An 18,120-nucleotide genomic window follows, 5' to 3' on the forward strand; every position below is an offset into this window, starting at 1 on the left:
CTTGTGACAGGACCATTATGGAATAATTCCCTTACTAACTCATTGTCATGGTGAATGGTACGCTCGCTTTGTGATTCCGAGGCTCGATGGATTTCTTCTCTGATGAAAGGTATATTTGAGTCTTCGTGAAGTGTTTGATTAGTTACATACCATGGTGCATCCACTATTGATCTTAGAACCTTAGACTGAAATCTTTGGATGATATTCAGTGATGTTAACTTTGCACAGCCCCAGAGGTGTAGTTCGTAGTACCAAATAGGTTTGAGTATTGCTTTGTACAGAAGAATTTTGTTTTGGATGTTGAGTTTTGATCTGCGTCCAAGGAGCCAATACATTTGCCGAAATTTTAAGTCTAGTTGTCTTATGAAAAAATGGCTGTATGTCCGGTTATGCTAAATCGAATTTTGCATACTTGGTCTTGTTGAAAACAGTTCTTTTTCGTCAATGTAATTGTCTTATTTTCGAAATAACCTAATAAGTAATATGCAAGCTAGGAGGCGTTATTTAATTATTTTCAGAAATCTAGTTTTCTTTGGAAAATATTAAATACAAGTATGCATTTTTAATCCTGTATTACAAAATTAGACCAAATTAGCAACATAATACCTAAAAACCACATGTCGACACCTTTTTACTATCTCGAGATATCTTAAGAAATGTGTAAATTTTAAACATAACTGTTACTGTCACCGGTAAACGAGGTTAAGGAAAAGTAGTGTGCTATGGAAAAAACAAATAAACATTTTCCAGATGTAAACGTATATAATTAATGAAAACAAAAATAAGACAAACAACACTATAAAATATAACAAAGAAATAAAAGCAACTACTTACTTAGTCTTAGTGACTGCCTAAATGTTGAAATTTTTGCCCATCATTTCCGATGCAAGCATCATCTACTCTTTCATGAGTAGATTTAACTGTTTTGGACTTTTATTTATGGGGACGGATTAAAGACCTTGATTTTGCCGCTAGGCCCACTACTCGAGAAAACATGATCTAGAATCTAGAGTATACGAAACGCCATTCAAAGCGTTGCGAAAGCAGAAATTGAGACTGCTGTTCAATCTACTCTTGAAAGAGTAAATGCTTGCATCGAAAATGATGGGCAACAATTTGAACATTTAGGTCGTCACTAAGTAAGTAGTTGCTTTTATTTCTTTGTTATATTTTATAGTGTTGTTTGTCTTATTGTTGTTTTAATTAATTATATACGTTTATATCTGGAAAATGCTTCTGTTTTTCCATAGCACACTACTTTTCCTTAACTTCGTTTACTGGTAACATTAACAGTTGTTTAAAATTTACAAGTTTCTTAGGATATCTCGAGATAGAAAAAAGGTATCGACATGCGGTTTTCGGTATTATGTTGCTAATTTGGTCTAATTTTGTAATACATGATTAAAAATGCATACTTGTATTTAATATTTTCCAAAGAATACTAGATTTCTTAAAATTATTAAATAACGCCTCCTAGCTTGCATATTACTTATTATGCTATTTCGAAAATAACACACCTACATTGACGAAAAAGAGCTGTTTTCAACAAGACCAAGTATGCAAAATTCGATTGAGCAGAACCGGGCTTACAGCCATTTTTTCATAAGAAGGTTCCCACTCACCCCCACCTCTTATTTGCAAAAGTAGACTTAAACTTGTGAAATCAAATATACGCAGAATTTTATGAAGAATACGATGATTGGATTTTCAGTGCCCTTTCATTAGGTAAAATTTGCAAAATTTTGATTTGTTAACGATATTCACTTACGCCCTCTAGCGGTGGACCTACAATTATGAAAATAGTTTCCAGGCTTTTCCCGAGGCGACTTTTGTTATAAATATTTTTTTCTCAAAGTTGTACTATAAACAGTTCCTGAGATATGGCCGAGATCCATTCTTATTGGGACACCCGGTACATGTGGCAGACCTTAGCATTCAGAAAGCAGAAAAAGAAAGGAGAGAACACTGGTTTGATGAGGACTGCAAAAGAATCCTAGAGCAGAGGAACAACGCAAATATGAAAAATATTAAAAGCAATACGGAAAAAAACTAAAGATAAAACCAAAAAGAGAGAAGAAAATTATTGGAAAAATAACAAGAAATAATAGAAAATAACTATGTCCAAAAGAAGTCAGAATTTTTTAGCAAGGAGTAAAAAAGATAAAAGTGCCAAAAAATAAAAGTATAGTGTTTTTCAGAAATAAAGATGGTATGTTATTAGCAGACCAGACAGAAAAGTTAAACAGATAAGCAGAGCATTTCGACGAATTAAACGACAAAGACCAAACAGAAACATAACAACGAACACAAGGAATAGAACAACAGCAAACATAAGAACCGACAGAAAAGGAGGTAATAGAAGTAAAAAGAGACCTAAAAAATAATAAAGGTGTTTGAGAAAGCAGAGTACCAGCAAAAATTTTAAAAGTGGGAGGATATATTATGTATACTACAACAAAGGATAGCTAGACTTATTGTAAAAATATGAAAGTCATCTATCCAATCCACAAGAAAGGTAATAAAACTGTGAAAATTACAGAAGAATCGCACTATTAGAAGTAGTATATACGCTATTAGAAAAAATTATAAGAAGTAGAATAAAAACCTACGAAACAGATATAATAGGGAAATACTAGGCTGATTTCTGAAGGGGAGAAAAACAACCGATCAAATGTTTATGCTAAAATTATTATAAAATCACAGTTATGAATAAAATCTAGATTTGCATAATATGCTCTTTATTAATTTTAAACAGACCTACAACTCAATCTCACAAACCAGACTATACAAAGCAATAAAACCACCAGGAATATGAGAGAGACATATACGATTAATTAAAATGGCGCTAATATAGTCAATAAAGTCATAATAGAAGGAAGTATTTCGAATCAGTGTAATGTCAATAGAGAATTAAAGCAAGAAGATCTCTTGTCAACAGACTTATTTAACCTTAAACCAAACACGTTCAAGATAACTTCAAAAAATGTTCGTAAAATTTGAAAAAGAAGCTAGAAAAAAAAATGGCCTGAGAAGTTAACAGAATTTGAATACCTTGGAGTAACCGTTAAGGTCGCAGCATATTATCATGCACGTATCGTTTCCAGCACGTAGCGTAGTCTCTAAAAAACCTGATTTTACTGAAAGATGTCGGATACGATAAGTTCCAGACAGTATGAATTGTTCATCTTTAAAACCATTAAATCATATTTTTCGGAAACTAAACGCTGCATGCTGGAAACGCTACGTGCATGATAATATGCTGCGACCTTTACAAATAGAGGAGGCGAAGAGAAAGATATAGATAAATGGTTATTGAGTAGCAAAGCAGTAGGAGACGAAGAGAGCGAAATAGATAAATCTAGAGAGGAAAACAAACGTTTTTGGTGATATAAAGGAGGATGACGGTGAATGGCGCAGAAGAACAAACCAGGATCTAATGGTGAGGTATAAAAGTACCAAAATAATAGAGACAATCAGGGCACAGAGAGTTAGAAAATTGGAACATGTTTTACGAATCCAAAAAAGAAAGGTTTTTTTAGCAGGAGAACAAGGAAAGAAAAGAAGAGGAACACCACGAAGGAAGTGGAACAAGAGACTGAACAGAACAAGTGAAGGAACAAAGCCAAGGGCCTCTAAAGGTAAGAACCGAACAAGTGGGTCGAGGTGGATGCTACTAGTTAAGTCGCGGTCGATGTCGACAGCACATAGCAAGGAGGTCACCTGCGCTGTCAGTCGAGCTAGAACCACTATCAAATGAAGTAGTTAAATGAAATTTGAATGACAAAAAGACTGCTTTTGCGATGTTGTGTTAGTCAAGTGATGATAGTGATGAAATGTCAGCTGTAAATAATTAGATCCTCCTTCATATTTCAAAAATTTACTGTATTTAATTACTTTAGAAATTAGAAAATAAACTGAATACAAAAAAGGGATTAGGTATATAAAAAGTATCAACTCAGATAGCGCAGGTAATGACAACTTGGCTTCGAACGGACCAATCACAGGGAAGCATCCTTGTAAGCCGCGCAGTAGACATCCATGTAAAAACTCATTTTATTTTCAAAAGCATCGATGTAAACCTCCTGATGGCATCGCGCTAAACCTCCATCGCGACTTACCTGCTCTGTTCGCTTCCATTCATTACAATGTTGTTTGTTTTACATGGATGTCGACATCGACCGCGACCGACACCTCCACCTCCACTGCGACCCACTTGTTCTTTTCTTACCCTAAGGCCTGTAATGCTGTTAGTGAATAGATCTCTTAAGAAAGAAATACCAAGAAGATAGTTCTGGGATGAGGTAGATAAGCTCATGGAAAAGGGGGAGCGTGTATAGAGACAATATATCGAAAAATACAAGTTGATTATCATATTTGATTTTCCAATAGAATCTAAAACACAAAGTTGGAAGAAATAATCCTAAGGGAGCTGTTTACAAATAGAAAGAGAGAGACAGTTTTAACACCAATAGTTTTATTCCACTCATATTTTCTACATACAAAGTGAACAGTGCAATGATGATTAGTTTTAATATTGCTTTCTTTGAGATCAACTAAAACTGTACATACCTCTGCTTCTTCTCCCTTTAGCAGCTGCTCTTTCATAATCTGGGAGTAGTTTCTGGTTTGGAAATCCGGCGTCTTCCCACCTGAAATCACAAAAGGGCGTCACAAACGCCAATTAGTAAATAGAAAAACTTTTTGTTAACTTAAATAATTTTTTACTGTTTTAACCTTCTACAATTTTAAAGAACTATCTGATTTGTGTACCATTTTCTCTATAATACCTTTAAATGCACTCCTCTGTGGAATTTTCATTATATTTTTGTATGTTGTTATATTTGAACATAACAATAGTTTTGGTATTATAATTTAGAAGAAAACAAAATGTTCGTAACAGAAATAGGAAATGTTTTGAATTAAATATCAACTTTGTCAACATAAATTTATCCAATGGTAACTGAAATTAATTTAGTTTTCGATAGATAGCGCAAATTCTATAACACCTATGCTTAAACCAATGTTAGAAAGAGCTGTATTGAAGTAATATTCAGAAAAACAAGTTTCCTCGACCTAGGTGGAACTTTAAAAAAGCAGAGTGAACGACTTTTACTGACAAATTAGACAAATGTCTGGTGGGAATAACCACACTACGAGAAAACTACATGAGATTTGTTAGCGCGGTTATCACTACAGCGCAGAAAAGTATACCCAGGAGAAAGGGTAAAGGGTATGTCGCTACGGCTTAATGCAACGAAAACCAAAGTGTGCTGTTTCCATCTAATAATGCCCAAACCAACAAACAACTGTCTGGTTATTTTGAAAACAGCCTACTCACTCAACACCAAAATATCTTACGAGTAACTCTTGACAGAACTTTCAGTTTTAAAGAACACCTACAAAGGACGGCTGCCAACCTAAAAATGCAAAAAACTATAATCCAAAAGCTATGTGGCACCAGATGGAGTTCCTCAACCCCCATACTCAGATCATCCGCTCTTGGACTTGTATGCTGAGCAGCTGAATATGCTTCCCCAGTATGGCCCAATAGTATGAAGATTTCTGACACTCAAATAAACTAGACAATTCGAATTATCGCAGGTTCAATTAGAACAACACCGAACCATTGGCTTCCCATTCTTAGACACATCCCACCGCCGAAACTACGAAGAAGAATATAGAAAAATCCAGGTTAAACATCAACTACCTACCCACCATGACCTATTTGATATGTTAAAGACCACTTTCTTAGATCAGGAACATTTCAGTCTCCCCAACGCCTGGAGAAGACAATGGGAGAGCGAATTACCACAGAAAGTACACCAAATGGTCTGTATTGATCAGAAACCGCTAGGCTTTGTTTAGCGTCGAAAAGTTATCACCCAGTATGAAGAATTGCTGATTTACAAGTTCCTGGGAGGGGTAGGAAAGGAAGACCAAAGAAGACCCGAGGGGAGACTCTTAGATATGACATAGCAGTGTAGAAACTTATGAAAAAATTGAATTAGGTAAGCTAACCGCGCAATGATACACGTAAAGAGAATGATGATGATGTCTAACCTATCTAAGACCTATAGTTTGATATAATATAGTCTTACATATTTACGTAAAATTCTTTTTTTATGAGTTATAGTGTTTAAAAACTCAAAAATTTCGAATATAGACAAAATAAGTAAGTCTAAAATAAGAAAACGATAACGTAAAACAAAAATTTGTTGAGAACAATGTGAATATCTTGCTTTGAAAAGTCGTTTCGGTATACAGGTTAGAGAAATATGGTTGAGACAAACAAAATACGTTTGATATTTAATATATTTAAAGAAAAAATCAAATGCTTAGATTGGAATACGCTGGTGCATCGGATTGACCAAAAAGCTGGGGTTGGGCAAGGCCTGTGGCTCACTGTTACTCACGTCATAGATCCCTACTGGAAGATCGATTACCCTTAAAAATCGGAATAACGATATATTCTCGAAAAGATAAAAACAAATAAGAATAATGAACCCATTTAATGCAAAATGACTAATAAATATAACTACTGTAGATATATTTCGTATATATATATATATTTAATTTACACAAATGGACACAGAGAAATGATTTAACAGTAAATAAATTAAAATATCGTCTTCTGTTGTTAAAATTTATCTAAGAAATGCACCGCAATATGAATTACAAAGTGTTTATTAAATTATTTAATTAAATGAATAATTTTAAATCATTCATTGTTTGCAGCAATACTGTTTAGATGTATAAGAATTATGCATGGGGTACCATTTTGCGGACATAAAATAAATACATAAAACAGAAGTAGTAAAAAAGGAAAAAACATTACAGACAAGCAACTGCATTGAAGTGTAGGTACATTGGATGCATGGTGGAAGAAAAAAACACAAGGAAGATACCAAATACGATTAAGCAAAGACATTACAAGAACCACCGAAGAAACTACTTATACAAAACACGAATGGATCGAAGATCGAATTGGGAGAAGCCTTTGGACATCCGGCCAGAATAAAGAATAAAACAAAGGCTTTTAAAATCTCAAAAGACAAAAATAATTAAAAGGCTAAGGAATAACAATAAAGGCCCTGGGGCAGAAAAAGCCCTAGAGCATAACAGTAAGTTGTTTCTCTGTTTTGTGGACTTGGAAAAAGCATTTCATCGGGCGCCACGTAACAAGATCTGGGAAATATTAAACCGTAGAAATGTGAAACCGAAGTTAATCCAAACAATAAAGAGTATATATAAATGTACACGTAATAATGTAAGAACGAACAATCGCCCATCTCTAGAATTCTACACAAGGACAGGTGTAAGACAAGGTGGTGTTCTGAGTCCTTTGTTATTCATCACTCTAATAGACGAAATTGCAAAAGAATGCAGAAGTAAGGTAAACAGAACTAGGGTTTGGGTATATAAACTTCAACAAGTTTACGTGTCAGAGTTGATATATGCCGATAACCTGGTAATTGTGGCAAAATCAGAAAAAGACTTGCAAGTGAATGTGAATGTTTGGAATGAAGCTTTTAAGAAATTTGGGGATGAAAATAAATATTGAAAAAACAGAAGCTTTAGTAATATCGAAAACTCAAGAAAATATAAAGGTAAAGCTGAATAATGAGCCATTACACAAGTAGAGGACTTCAAGTATCTAGGATCAACAATGAATGGACAAGGAAATATAGAACCAGAAATAAACAGCAGGGTAATGAGTGCAACAAATACTATGCACTAAATAAAAGTTTTATTAGGAAGAAAGAAGTAAGCCTGAAAACAAAAATGAAAGTATTTCAAACTGTATACGAGCCGGTGCTACTGTACGGTAGTGAAACGTGGACAGTGAACGACAACATCTGCAGTAAAATTCAAACATGCGAAATGCGATATTTACGTGCAGTATCCGGAGTGACCAGACGTGATCGTATAAGAAATGAATACATACGTGAAAGGTGCGGTATTGGAAGGACCTTAGACATACTTGAAACGAAACAGTTATCGTGGTTCGAACATATATGGCGAGAATGCGTGAAGGTAGAACTGTAAAGAGGGTATGGACAGCGGCATCTGACAACAAACGACGAAGAGGCAGGCCAGCAAGAACGTGGAATGCAAATATTGGAAAGGCTTGCGTAAAAAGAAATATTGGGTGGAGAGAAGCAGAAAGACTAGCTACTGACCGAAAGGCATGGAGACGTCTGATTTCTCCAATTACCTCGACACCGTAAGGTACAAGAGGACGGCTTAAGTAAGTAAGTAAGTACAAAAGCTTTGATTTGGTATAGGAAATATTCTAGTTTTTAATCTTTATTAATGAGAATTCAACAACATTAAGTTTGTATTGCGATGCAAAAATCATAGATATTAAAATATTAAGACTTGGGTGAAGTCAATTATTATCAAAGAATAGTAACGTTGAAACTATGACGAAATGACGAAACGAAACCAAAATATCAGAAAGCACGACCAAAAACCAAATGGTGGATGATAAGAGATGAGAATGCAGGCTATTCAGGGCAAATAGAGTAGAAAAATGTGCCGGAACGGCAAAACGTGACAGAAAGTCCTAATACAATTTGGGGGAGTATTTGGACAGTATTATTAGAGAAACTGATTAATGATTGATATTAAAGTGCACTCTACTCTGATTATGCAGTGTTTTCTAGATAAATAAATACTGTAAGAGAAGATGGTAAACAAATCGGAATACGTACGTGCTTGTGGCCTCCATCACAACAAAAACTTGCAGTTTCTTCAAAACTTGGTCTATCGTACCTAGAAATAGGCTGGGGTAATTAATAATTTTACTAAACTTTGCATACACACACTCAAACTCTCAAAAAAGTATGTTCTTTTACTTATTCTTGTTCTATTACCAATATCTGGGTACATTAAAGATGTGTATCCGCATTCGCATTGCTAAGGTTCTCTTCAAAAGGTCAAACCTAGATGACGATTTTCCCAAAGAACAAAATCATTAGATTAGTTTGGTTTGGCACTTTGATTTATGTTTAAATACTGTTTAGAATATCTTTTAAAAGCAGTTATTCCATTCATACAAATCAGTTCACTCCAGCATACATATACCCCAAAGTCATATTCCAATTTGAAGATAGGTTGATTATGGATGCGATATGTTTTACAGCAATTTATGAAGTTATAACAAATAAAAAAATAAAAACCTTATCTTGTAAAAGTTATATTTAAAATCCCTAAAAAGGGTTATGAACGTTTTTGGAATTAATATTCCATCATCAGTGTTATCACTTAAAATAAGTATAACTCTTAAGTACAGGAAACGTGAGGTTAAATTTTGACTAAGGTAAAAAAGTTAATAGATAGTTATACTTACAGATTTACATGTTTTAAGGCACCAAAATATACGGGTAAAGTTGTTTTTAAAATGTGAAGGTTACATTATATTATCATCATCATCATCAATGGTGCTACAGCCCTATGAAAGAGCCTCGACCTTTCCAAGTCTATTACGCCAGTCAGTCCTATCCATTGCCAACCGTTGCCAGTTTGCTGCGCCTATTTTTCTCCCATCCTCATCTACACCATCCTTCCATCTAAGTTGTGGCCTACCCCTATTTCTACTTCCCACAGGTTGTGACATAAGGATTCTTCTAGGAGGGTTGTTATGCTGTGATCTTGCTGGATGTCCTGCCCATCTTTTTCCTATTCTTATAAGAGATACTACGTCTTTACCACCAAATATATGTTTATATCAGTGGTATACCTAGTAGTTGTACCTCCTCCTCCAAATACCATTTTCACATATGCCACCGAATATTCCTCTCAGGATCCTTCGTTCAAATATAAGCAGAAGGTTTTCATCTACCTTGGAGATGGTCCATGTTTCCAATCCATATGTCAACACTGGTTGTATAAGGGTTTTGTATATGGTTATTTTTGTTTTTTGGCTTAAGTTTCTGCTTCTCACATGTCTACTCAGTCCAAAATAGCATTTGTTCGCTAGGATTATAATTCGCTTGATTTCTTCCGTCATGACGTTCTCCTTGGTGATCAGGGAGCCTAAGTATGTGAATTTGTCCACCACTTCAAAGGTAGAGTTATCAACAGTGAATTGGTGACCGATGTTTCTGGCTCTATTGTTGGGTGTTGACACCAACATCTTAGTTTTCTCCTCGTTAAATTTGGGATGATTTATTAAACATATTTCCTCTGTTGTCTATTCGTGCATCTCTGACCGCCTTTTCCAGAGCTATGTTGAAGAGGAGACACGCCAGTGCATCTCCCTGTCGCAGCCCAACATTTGTTTCAAACGCCTGTGATTGTTCGACCTGTATTTCGACTTTGCAAACGACTTTACGCATTGTAGCCTTAACCAATCTTATCAGTTTATCAGAGATGTGGAATTCATCCATGGCTTCATACAAGTTATTTCTTAGGACACTATCATAGACCGATTTAAAATCTACGATAAGATGGTATGTGTCGATATTAAATTCATTGGTTTTTTTCCAGAATTTGCCTTAGCACAAAGATCTGGTCTGTCGTTGATCGACAAGGCCTAAAACCACTTTACTCCAAGAAACTATTCTCCAAGCAGCTCCTCTGAATCGCACTTAGGCGACCATATAAGATACTCGAAAATATTTTGTAAGCTGTATTAAGGAGGGTTACTCCCCTATAGTTTCTACATTCCAATTGATCACCCCTTTTGTGTAGCGGGCAAACGATTCCAATACATCACTTTTCCGGGATTTGTTCCTCATTCCAGGCTCTCAGTATTATTTTATATATTTGATTGGTCAGAGTAGCGCCTCCATATTTAATAAGTTCCGTGGATATACCATCACTTCCTGGAGATTTATTATTTTTTAGGTGTTTTATTGCATCCCGTACTTCTTGAATTGATGGAGGCTCTAATGGTGTATTAAAGGATGTCAAAAATATTTACAGTATTCCTGAAAATAATTTCAGAATTTTAGCGTATTTTAAACATTTTATAATATAAAGTAACCTTTACAATTTTAAAATAACTTAAGGGTTTTTACCCGTATATTATGGTGGCTTAAAACATTTAAACCTGTAAGTATAACTATCTATTAACTGTTTTACCTAGGTCAAAATTTAACCTCACGTTTGCTTTATTTAAAGAGATACTTATTTTAGATCACAGACTTAGGCTCCCTGATCACCAAGGAGAACGTCATGACGGAATAAATTAAGCGAAGGATAATCCTAGCGAACAAATGCTATTTTGGACTGAGTAGACATATGAGAAGCAGAAACTTAAGCCAAAAAACAAAAATAACCATATACAAAACCCTTATACAACCAGTGTTGACATATGGATCGGAGACATGGACCATCTCCAAGGCATTCTTAAAACGATGTAGACAAATCTCCAAGGCAGATGAAAACCTTCTGCTTATATTTGAACGAAGGATCCTGAGAGGAATATTCGGTGGCATCTGTGAAAATGGTATTTGGAGGAGGAGGTACAACTACGAGGTATACCACATATATAAACATATATTTGGTGGTAAAGACGTAGTATCTCTTATAAGAATAGGGAGAGACTAAGATGGGCAGGACATCTAGCAAGATCACAACATAACAGCCCTCCTAGAAGAAAACTTATGTCACAACCTGTGGGAAGTACAAATAGGGGTAGGCCAAAACTTAGATGGAAGGATGGTGTAGATGAGGATGGGAGAAAAATAGGCGCAGCAAACTGGCAACGGTTGGCAATGGATAGGACTGACTGGCGTAATAGACTTGAAAAGGTCGAGGCTCTTTCATGGGCTGTAGCACCATGGATGATGTTGAATTATTTTAGGTGATAACACTGATGATGGAATATTGAATCCGAAAACGTTCTGTTGTGATATAACCTTTTTTGGGATTTTAAATATACCTTTTACAAGATAAGGTTTTTATTTTTTGTGATTTATGGTATACAGTCAGTTACAGGAATTTTTCCTTGTGATATTTATAAAAAATAGAACTCTATGTTCTCTGTCTAAAACCAAGTTTTAATAATACTAATGAGCGTGTCGAGCCTAGTAGGCCCATGACTTGATTGACGATTTACCTCCATCCGTTATTGTCTATTGCTTTAATCCTTCAATTTGTGACATATTCTAAAATTTTTCTGCTTATTTACACTTCTGCAGTGATTTATACAGTTCCTTACTCTTTATTTTACAAAAGTTTGTTTAAAGTCTATAAATAATATCATGATTTTTGGTATTGATAGCTTTTCTCTAGTATCTCTTTCAGCAAGAAAGTCTGTTCTGTTGTGTTTCTTCCTTGTAGTCTAAAACCCGCCTGGTATTAACCAATTATTCACAATAAGAACAAAACGTGGAGATGGACTGACGGAAGCGATCCAGATTCTGCGAAGCGTTAGACAATGATGTATATTTTCACCTATATTATTTAACCTATATTCAGAGGAAATATTTAGTGAAGCCTTGGAAAATTGGGAACATGGAATACTCCTAAATGGAGAGTGATTAAACAAGCTATACAGACGACACCGTTATTTTTGCAGGCAGTTTGAACAGTTTACAGTAACTAATAAACAAAGTAAATGAAGTAAGTGAAATATCTGGACTACAAGTAAACGTATTAAAAACTAAATTTATGGTCATCCGCAAAAATAAAATTAGAGACCAACTGCTGATCAATAATACACCAGTGGACTGAGTAAAACAGTATACCTCTCTTGGAACAACAGTAAACGAACAATGGGATCACTCACAAGAAGTAAAATGTAGAATAGAGAAGGCTAGGAGTGTATTCAACAACATGGCCAAACTTTTCAAAAGTTACATTAATCTGGAGATAAAAGTAACGCTCCTACTATGTTATATCTTCTCAATATTATAATACGGAGTTGAATCCTGGACACTCATTGAAGCAATGAAGAAAAAACTTGAAGTTTTCTATACAGGCGAATCTTAAGGATATCATGGACGGACAAGATAACCAATGAGACCATACTAGGGGGAATGGGGAAAGAAAGAAAGGTAATGTATACGATTAACCCATTCGCTGCCGTTCACGCACCAGCGAGTGATATTGTTACTTCAGTCAGGTGCCGTTTAACAGAATGGCTCCTAGCCGAGTTCCATCCTCTTCGATAGGCAGCGAATGGGTTAAAAGGAGAAAGTTAGAATATCTTGGATACATAATGAGAAACGGCACTAAATACAGATTACTGAAGGTAATCCTTCAAGGCAAAGTATTCGGAAAGCGAGGAATTGGAAGAAGAAGAATATCATGGTTACAGAACATGTGGAGATGGTTCCCCACAACAACTAATCTATTTAAAGCATTAGTTAATAAAATAATTGATCAGCTTGATCAAGAATGATATTCGAAACAAATATGCACCAAAAGAAGAAGTGCCCTGTAATTTTTGCATTCACTCCTATGTTCTTTTCCGTAAATGGTGCATATTATTCCTTCCGACCAGTTTTTTTGGTAATTGTTCATTCCAAATATTTTCGATTAATATCTGCATTTCTTCATGCATGCGATTTCCTCCATATTTGAACATCTCAGGTGTTATTTGATTGTTTCCTGAACGTTTCTGTTTTTTAGGCTCTTCTTTCATAGTCGGAGGCATCTCTTCAATATGATTTGGATTTTACTGTGTACTTGGATATTTTTCCTCATTATCTAAGTTTACTTCCAAATTGGAAGTTGGGCAAATGCCAGACGAATGGAGAAGCAGTATACTGGTACCTGTTTACAAAAACAAGGGAGATATACAACAATGTAAAAACTACAGAGCTATAAAACTGCTTAGCCACACCATGAAAATATGGGAAAGAGTAATTGTTAAACGGATACGTGAAGAGACCGAAATATCCGAGAATCAATTTGGCTTTATGCAGGGCAGATCAACAACAGATGCAATTTTCATTATAAGGCAGTTGATGGAAAAATACAGGAGTAAAGAAACAAGCGCTCATATGGTATTCATTGATCTTGAGAAAGCATATGAGTTCCTCGAGAGATTCTGTGGTGGGCACTCAATAAGAAAGGAGTCCCTGGTGAATATGTAAAGAGTGTGAGGGATATGTATGAGAGAGTAACGACTAGTGTTAGGACAGGTGTGGGAGAGACTGATTTTCATGTGAAAGTAGGATTGCACCAAGGCTCTGTGCTTAGTCCGTATTTATTCTCATTAATTTTGGACCAGATAACAGCGAAACTACAGGGTAACATTCCATGGTGCTTAATGTATGCTGATGATGTCGTGTTAGTAGGAAATAGTGAAAGAGACTTGGAACAAAAACTGGAACAGTGGAGGCAAGCTCTGGAGGAGAAAGGTTTACAACTTACTAGGACAAATACAGAGTATTTGGAATGTTCATTTAAAGATGGAGTTACTACAAATAAAATGGTATCTTTGGATGGTGAACTGATTGTAAAAAGCAATAGTTTTAAGTACCTGGGATCGGTATTACAGAGTAATGGAGAAATAGATGGAGATGCATGCAGTAGAATTAGGGCTAGATGGATGAAGTGGAAAGAAGCGAGTGGTGTGTTGTGTGACAGAAAAATTCCAATCAAGCTGAAGGGAAAATTCTATAAAACAGCCATAACACCGGCTATGATGTACGGAACTGAATGTCGACCAGTGAAAAAGAAAGAGGAACAACGAATGCATGTGGCGGAAATGAGACTGCTTAGATGGATGAGTGAAGTGACAAAGAAGGATAAAATTAGAAATGAGTATATTAGGGGAAGTCTAGGTGTGGCACCAATTGATGCCAAAATGAGAGAGCATAGGTTAAGATGGTTTGGTCATGTTCAACGTCAAGACGTTAATCACCCAATACGAAGAATAGCTGAAGTGCAGATTCCCGGAAGGAGTAGGAAAGAAAGACCAAAGAAGACCTGGGGGGAGACGATATGGCAGGACATGCTGGTAAAGGGGATTAACATTGATATGACCCAAGATAGAATTGTGTAGAGAAATGCAATTAGGGAAGTCGACCCCGCATAGGGATGAGGCAAAGATAATGATGATATCTAAGTTTACTTCCAGATTTTCTTGTTTATTCAGCAAAATGTTCGAAATATTTCTTCCATTTTTTAAAAATGTCTTTTTTATCCATGATTTTGTTTTCACATTCATTCTTCTTCGTTAGTCAGTATACTCACTTTCAACATCTGGTGATCCTAATTTCAGCATTGTTAGTCTTAATTTACTTGGAACGTTCCTAATTCTTTTCTACATTCATCATCAAATCATATTTTCTTCTCTTCTATTATGGTTCTGGATTCCCTTCTTCTTCGGATTTGTCCATCTCCTCATTGAATGCTAGCTCATAATTTCTTTTTTCATTTTCTGTCTTTAACCTGTAGCCTTACTCAATCTTCGTTTTTCTGTTACGGTCTGTTCTGTTAAATTATGTTACGGTCGTAGATAAAATATAGTATGCAACTCGTAAAGCTTAGATTTCTGCACGTGACTGGTTTAAATAACATATTATGTTATGGTCGTAGATAAAATATAGTATATGCAACGTGCTGCCGCGCCCCTTTCCAACGACCCCTTTGTACGTCACGATCCGACGAGCCAACGCGTCCCTTTCCAATGATACCTCACACGGACTAAAAATGGCGAATTGGTGGCGCCATCTAGCGGATAATAGCTAAACTATGGTAGATTCCTTCGACGTCAGCATCTATCTTACTCTTACTCATTGAAAAGATACTTCTCTCTAACACATTGATTTCCCTATCTCTGTAGTCGCGCCTGCTTTGTATTACTACTACACTTTCGCTGCGCTTTAATTTTGAAAGTCGCTAGTGCTGAGGCAACACCACCGAAGCAGAATTACCAGAGGCGTGTGGTCCATGGAAGCGAGGGAAGCGCCGCTTCCCTATTTATTCGTCGATATAAGAAAATATATTATTAATTAATATTTAATAATAAAATTTTTTCCCTAATCCAAATAATCTACATATTACCTAGCCAATAGGCATTGAAAAATATTAAAAATTAATCGCGTACGAACGAACTCAATATGCACACAATTCAACTATTTGGTCCACTCCTGGCAGAAGCGCATCTCAAAATCGCCGCTTGTCATGCAGTTGTCCCTTTTAAAATTGGTCAGGGTTCAATGACCGCACCCACTAGTCGCGCGAATTTTGATATGCCATGGAGGCGCTCTTCGTATCGCCTTCCCGAAAGTGAGATGCTCCGACTGTTACTGCTGCTAAGGGGTGCTTAGGTATTACATACATTCGCTTAAAGAATATTTCGATTTAAATTTTTTGCAGAGATATTTCCTTTTACTGATCTTTTATTTGACATTTTACAGAAATCAAATGGTATTGCATTTTGTATAAGAAAAATTGATGACTTTATTAATACGATAATTAAAAAAACGAGAGCAGTTTAAAAATATTTGGGATAAAACTGAACATATGGGGTTTGAACATGAAAGAAAAATAATGAAGATTGATAATTTCGGAGACAGAGAGACAGAGAAAACAGAGGAAACAAAGAGACCTTGTGATAATATTCTACAACAAATGAATTCTAGCTTTCAAAATTTTAACGATTTAAAATTTGTAGAATTATATATAATCTTAATATTTCTAATTATAATTCATCAAAATTTCCCACAGAGGAATTTATGTCATTACGATTAAATAATGAAAATTTTTTGATATCCCAGCTTTGCATTCTCAGTTAAGTATCAGTTATGAAACAACTGACATGAATGATAAAGAAATACCCAGAAATCTGGGATTTCTTTATAACTACTGGTTTAAACAAGTCGCTGTGTGAAGTGGTCAAGTTGTGTGAATTAGTACTACTAACTATCCCAGCCACAAGTGCATCAGTTGAACGAAGTTTTGCAGTATTAAGATGCATTAAAAGTTTCAAATTAAGAGTTTAAAAGAAATTCAACAAGCGAAGAGAGACTTTGAAAGTTAGCCCTATTATCCATTAAAAAAGACTGCATTCAACAATTATCAGAAGTTGATAGGACAATAGACCTCGAGTATAAATAAGTGCCATTTTAGTGAAAGTTGTGTGTTGTGGAAAATGCCTCGGAGTATATTTTTTTTTAAATATGATTCTTCTTTAGAAAACCAAGCCCGGCGCGAGGACTCAAGGCCCGAGCTAGCAATACAGATCAATGATAGGTCACTAGTCACTAGAAATAGCGGGAATAGAGTGCCTGACGCATTCACGCGTCACGGATTTAGTGTGTGAGTCCTTGTACGCAGGACGTCTCACATAATTAAGTAGTTTGCTGATAGAGAGCCCCTGCGCATCAGAGTGTTATCAGGTGGAAAGTTGCTCGACCCTCGACCCTTAAGAAAATATTTTTATATCCTTATTGAATCGCTTCCCCTTTCGAAAAAGTCACCGCACGCCACTGAGAATTACATATACCTGCACAAAGCTCGGATGGATCCGCGTCGAGCACATCTGACCCAAAACCGATTGGACTCAGATCCGCGTCTTGCACAGCGAAAGTGTTAAGTATTTCAGAACCGGTATGATCTGTTTCATTCTCTCTTTTTCTTGATCCTTTTCAATAATTACATGGTCGATCTGGCTTATTTCTTTCCCATTTGGAGATTCCCATGTGCCTTGATGTAATCTTTGTCTTGAAACTAATAGCCAGGGAGGTAGTGTCAAATTTAACCGGAGCATTTTAGCATGGCTGTTTTCTTTTTATTTAGTTAGGTGTTCCAAAGCTTATTAACAAATTATGTGTCAGCTGGCCCAAAACCGGGGATTTTAGGCAAGAAACGGTAAAATGTGAAACTTGATGGAAAAACGCTACAACTTATATGTCAAATATTTATCTCCGTGACTTACGTGTATAATAGCCAAGAATGCCTAGCTACTGGCTTTCAATTCGGGTTCAATTCCTGGCCAATACTGACTCGGGTTCAATTCTTGGCCCTGAAAATTTTTTTTGTTTTTAAAATTAACATTTTGATTTTAAAAATAATTATTTTTTGATAATACCACGTTTTTATTATTTATACGACACAATATAAAAAAAGTCTGTATTGTATGTCTTTTATAGAATCGTAAACTATGCATTTGATCATAATATGATAATATCATAAAATTATTATGATTGACCA

General features: G+C 35.6%; 1 protein-coding gene across 2 annotated transcripts in view; it reads right to left on the bottom strand.

The window, feature by feature from the left end:
• Positions 1 to 18,120, bottom strand: part of LOC114325669 (splicing factor 3B subunit 1) — a 109,358-nt gene that overhangs the window by 68,039 nt on the left and 23,199 nt on the right. Inside the window, exons 1-2 of one of the 2 annotated variants that reach the window (XM_028273791.2) lie at positions 8,715 to 8,880; positions 4,570 to 4,649 (exon numbers count right to left, since the gene is read on the bottom strand). In XM_028273791.2, coding sequence (XP_028129592.1) covers positions 4,570 to 4,605 — 36 coding nt within the window. In that variant the 5' untranslated portion in view covers positions 4,606 to 4,649; positions 8,715 to 8,880. Of the gene's footprint in view, positions 1 to 4,569; positions 4,650 to 8,714; positions 8,881 to 18,120 lie in introns of those variants that run through there. The other variant, XM_028273790.2, reaches the window with a different exon arrangement.

This window comes from Diabrotica virgifera, chromosome 4 (genome assembly GCF_917563875.1).
Source record: "Diabrotica virgifera virgifera chromosome 4, PGI_DIABVI_V3a".
Lineage (NCBI taxonomy): Eukaryota > Metazoa > Arthropoda > Insecta > Coleoptera > Chrysomelidae > Diabrotica > Diabrotica virgifera.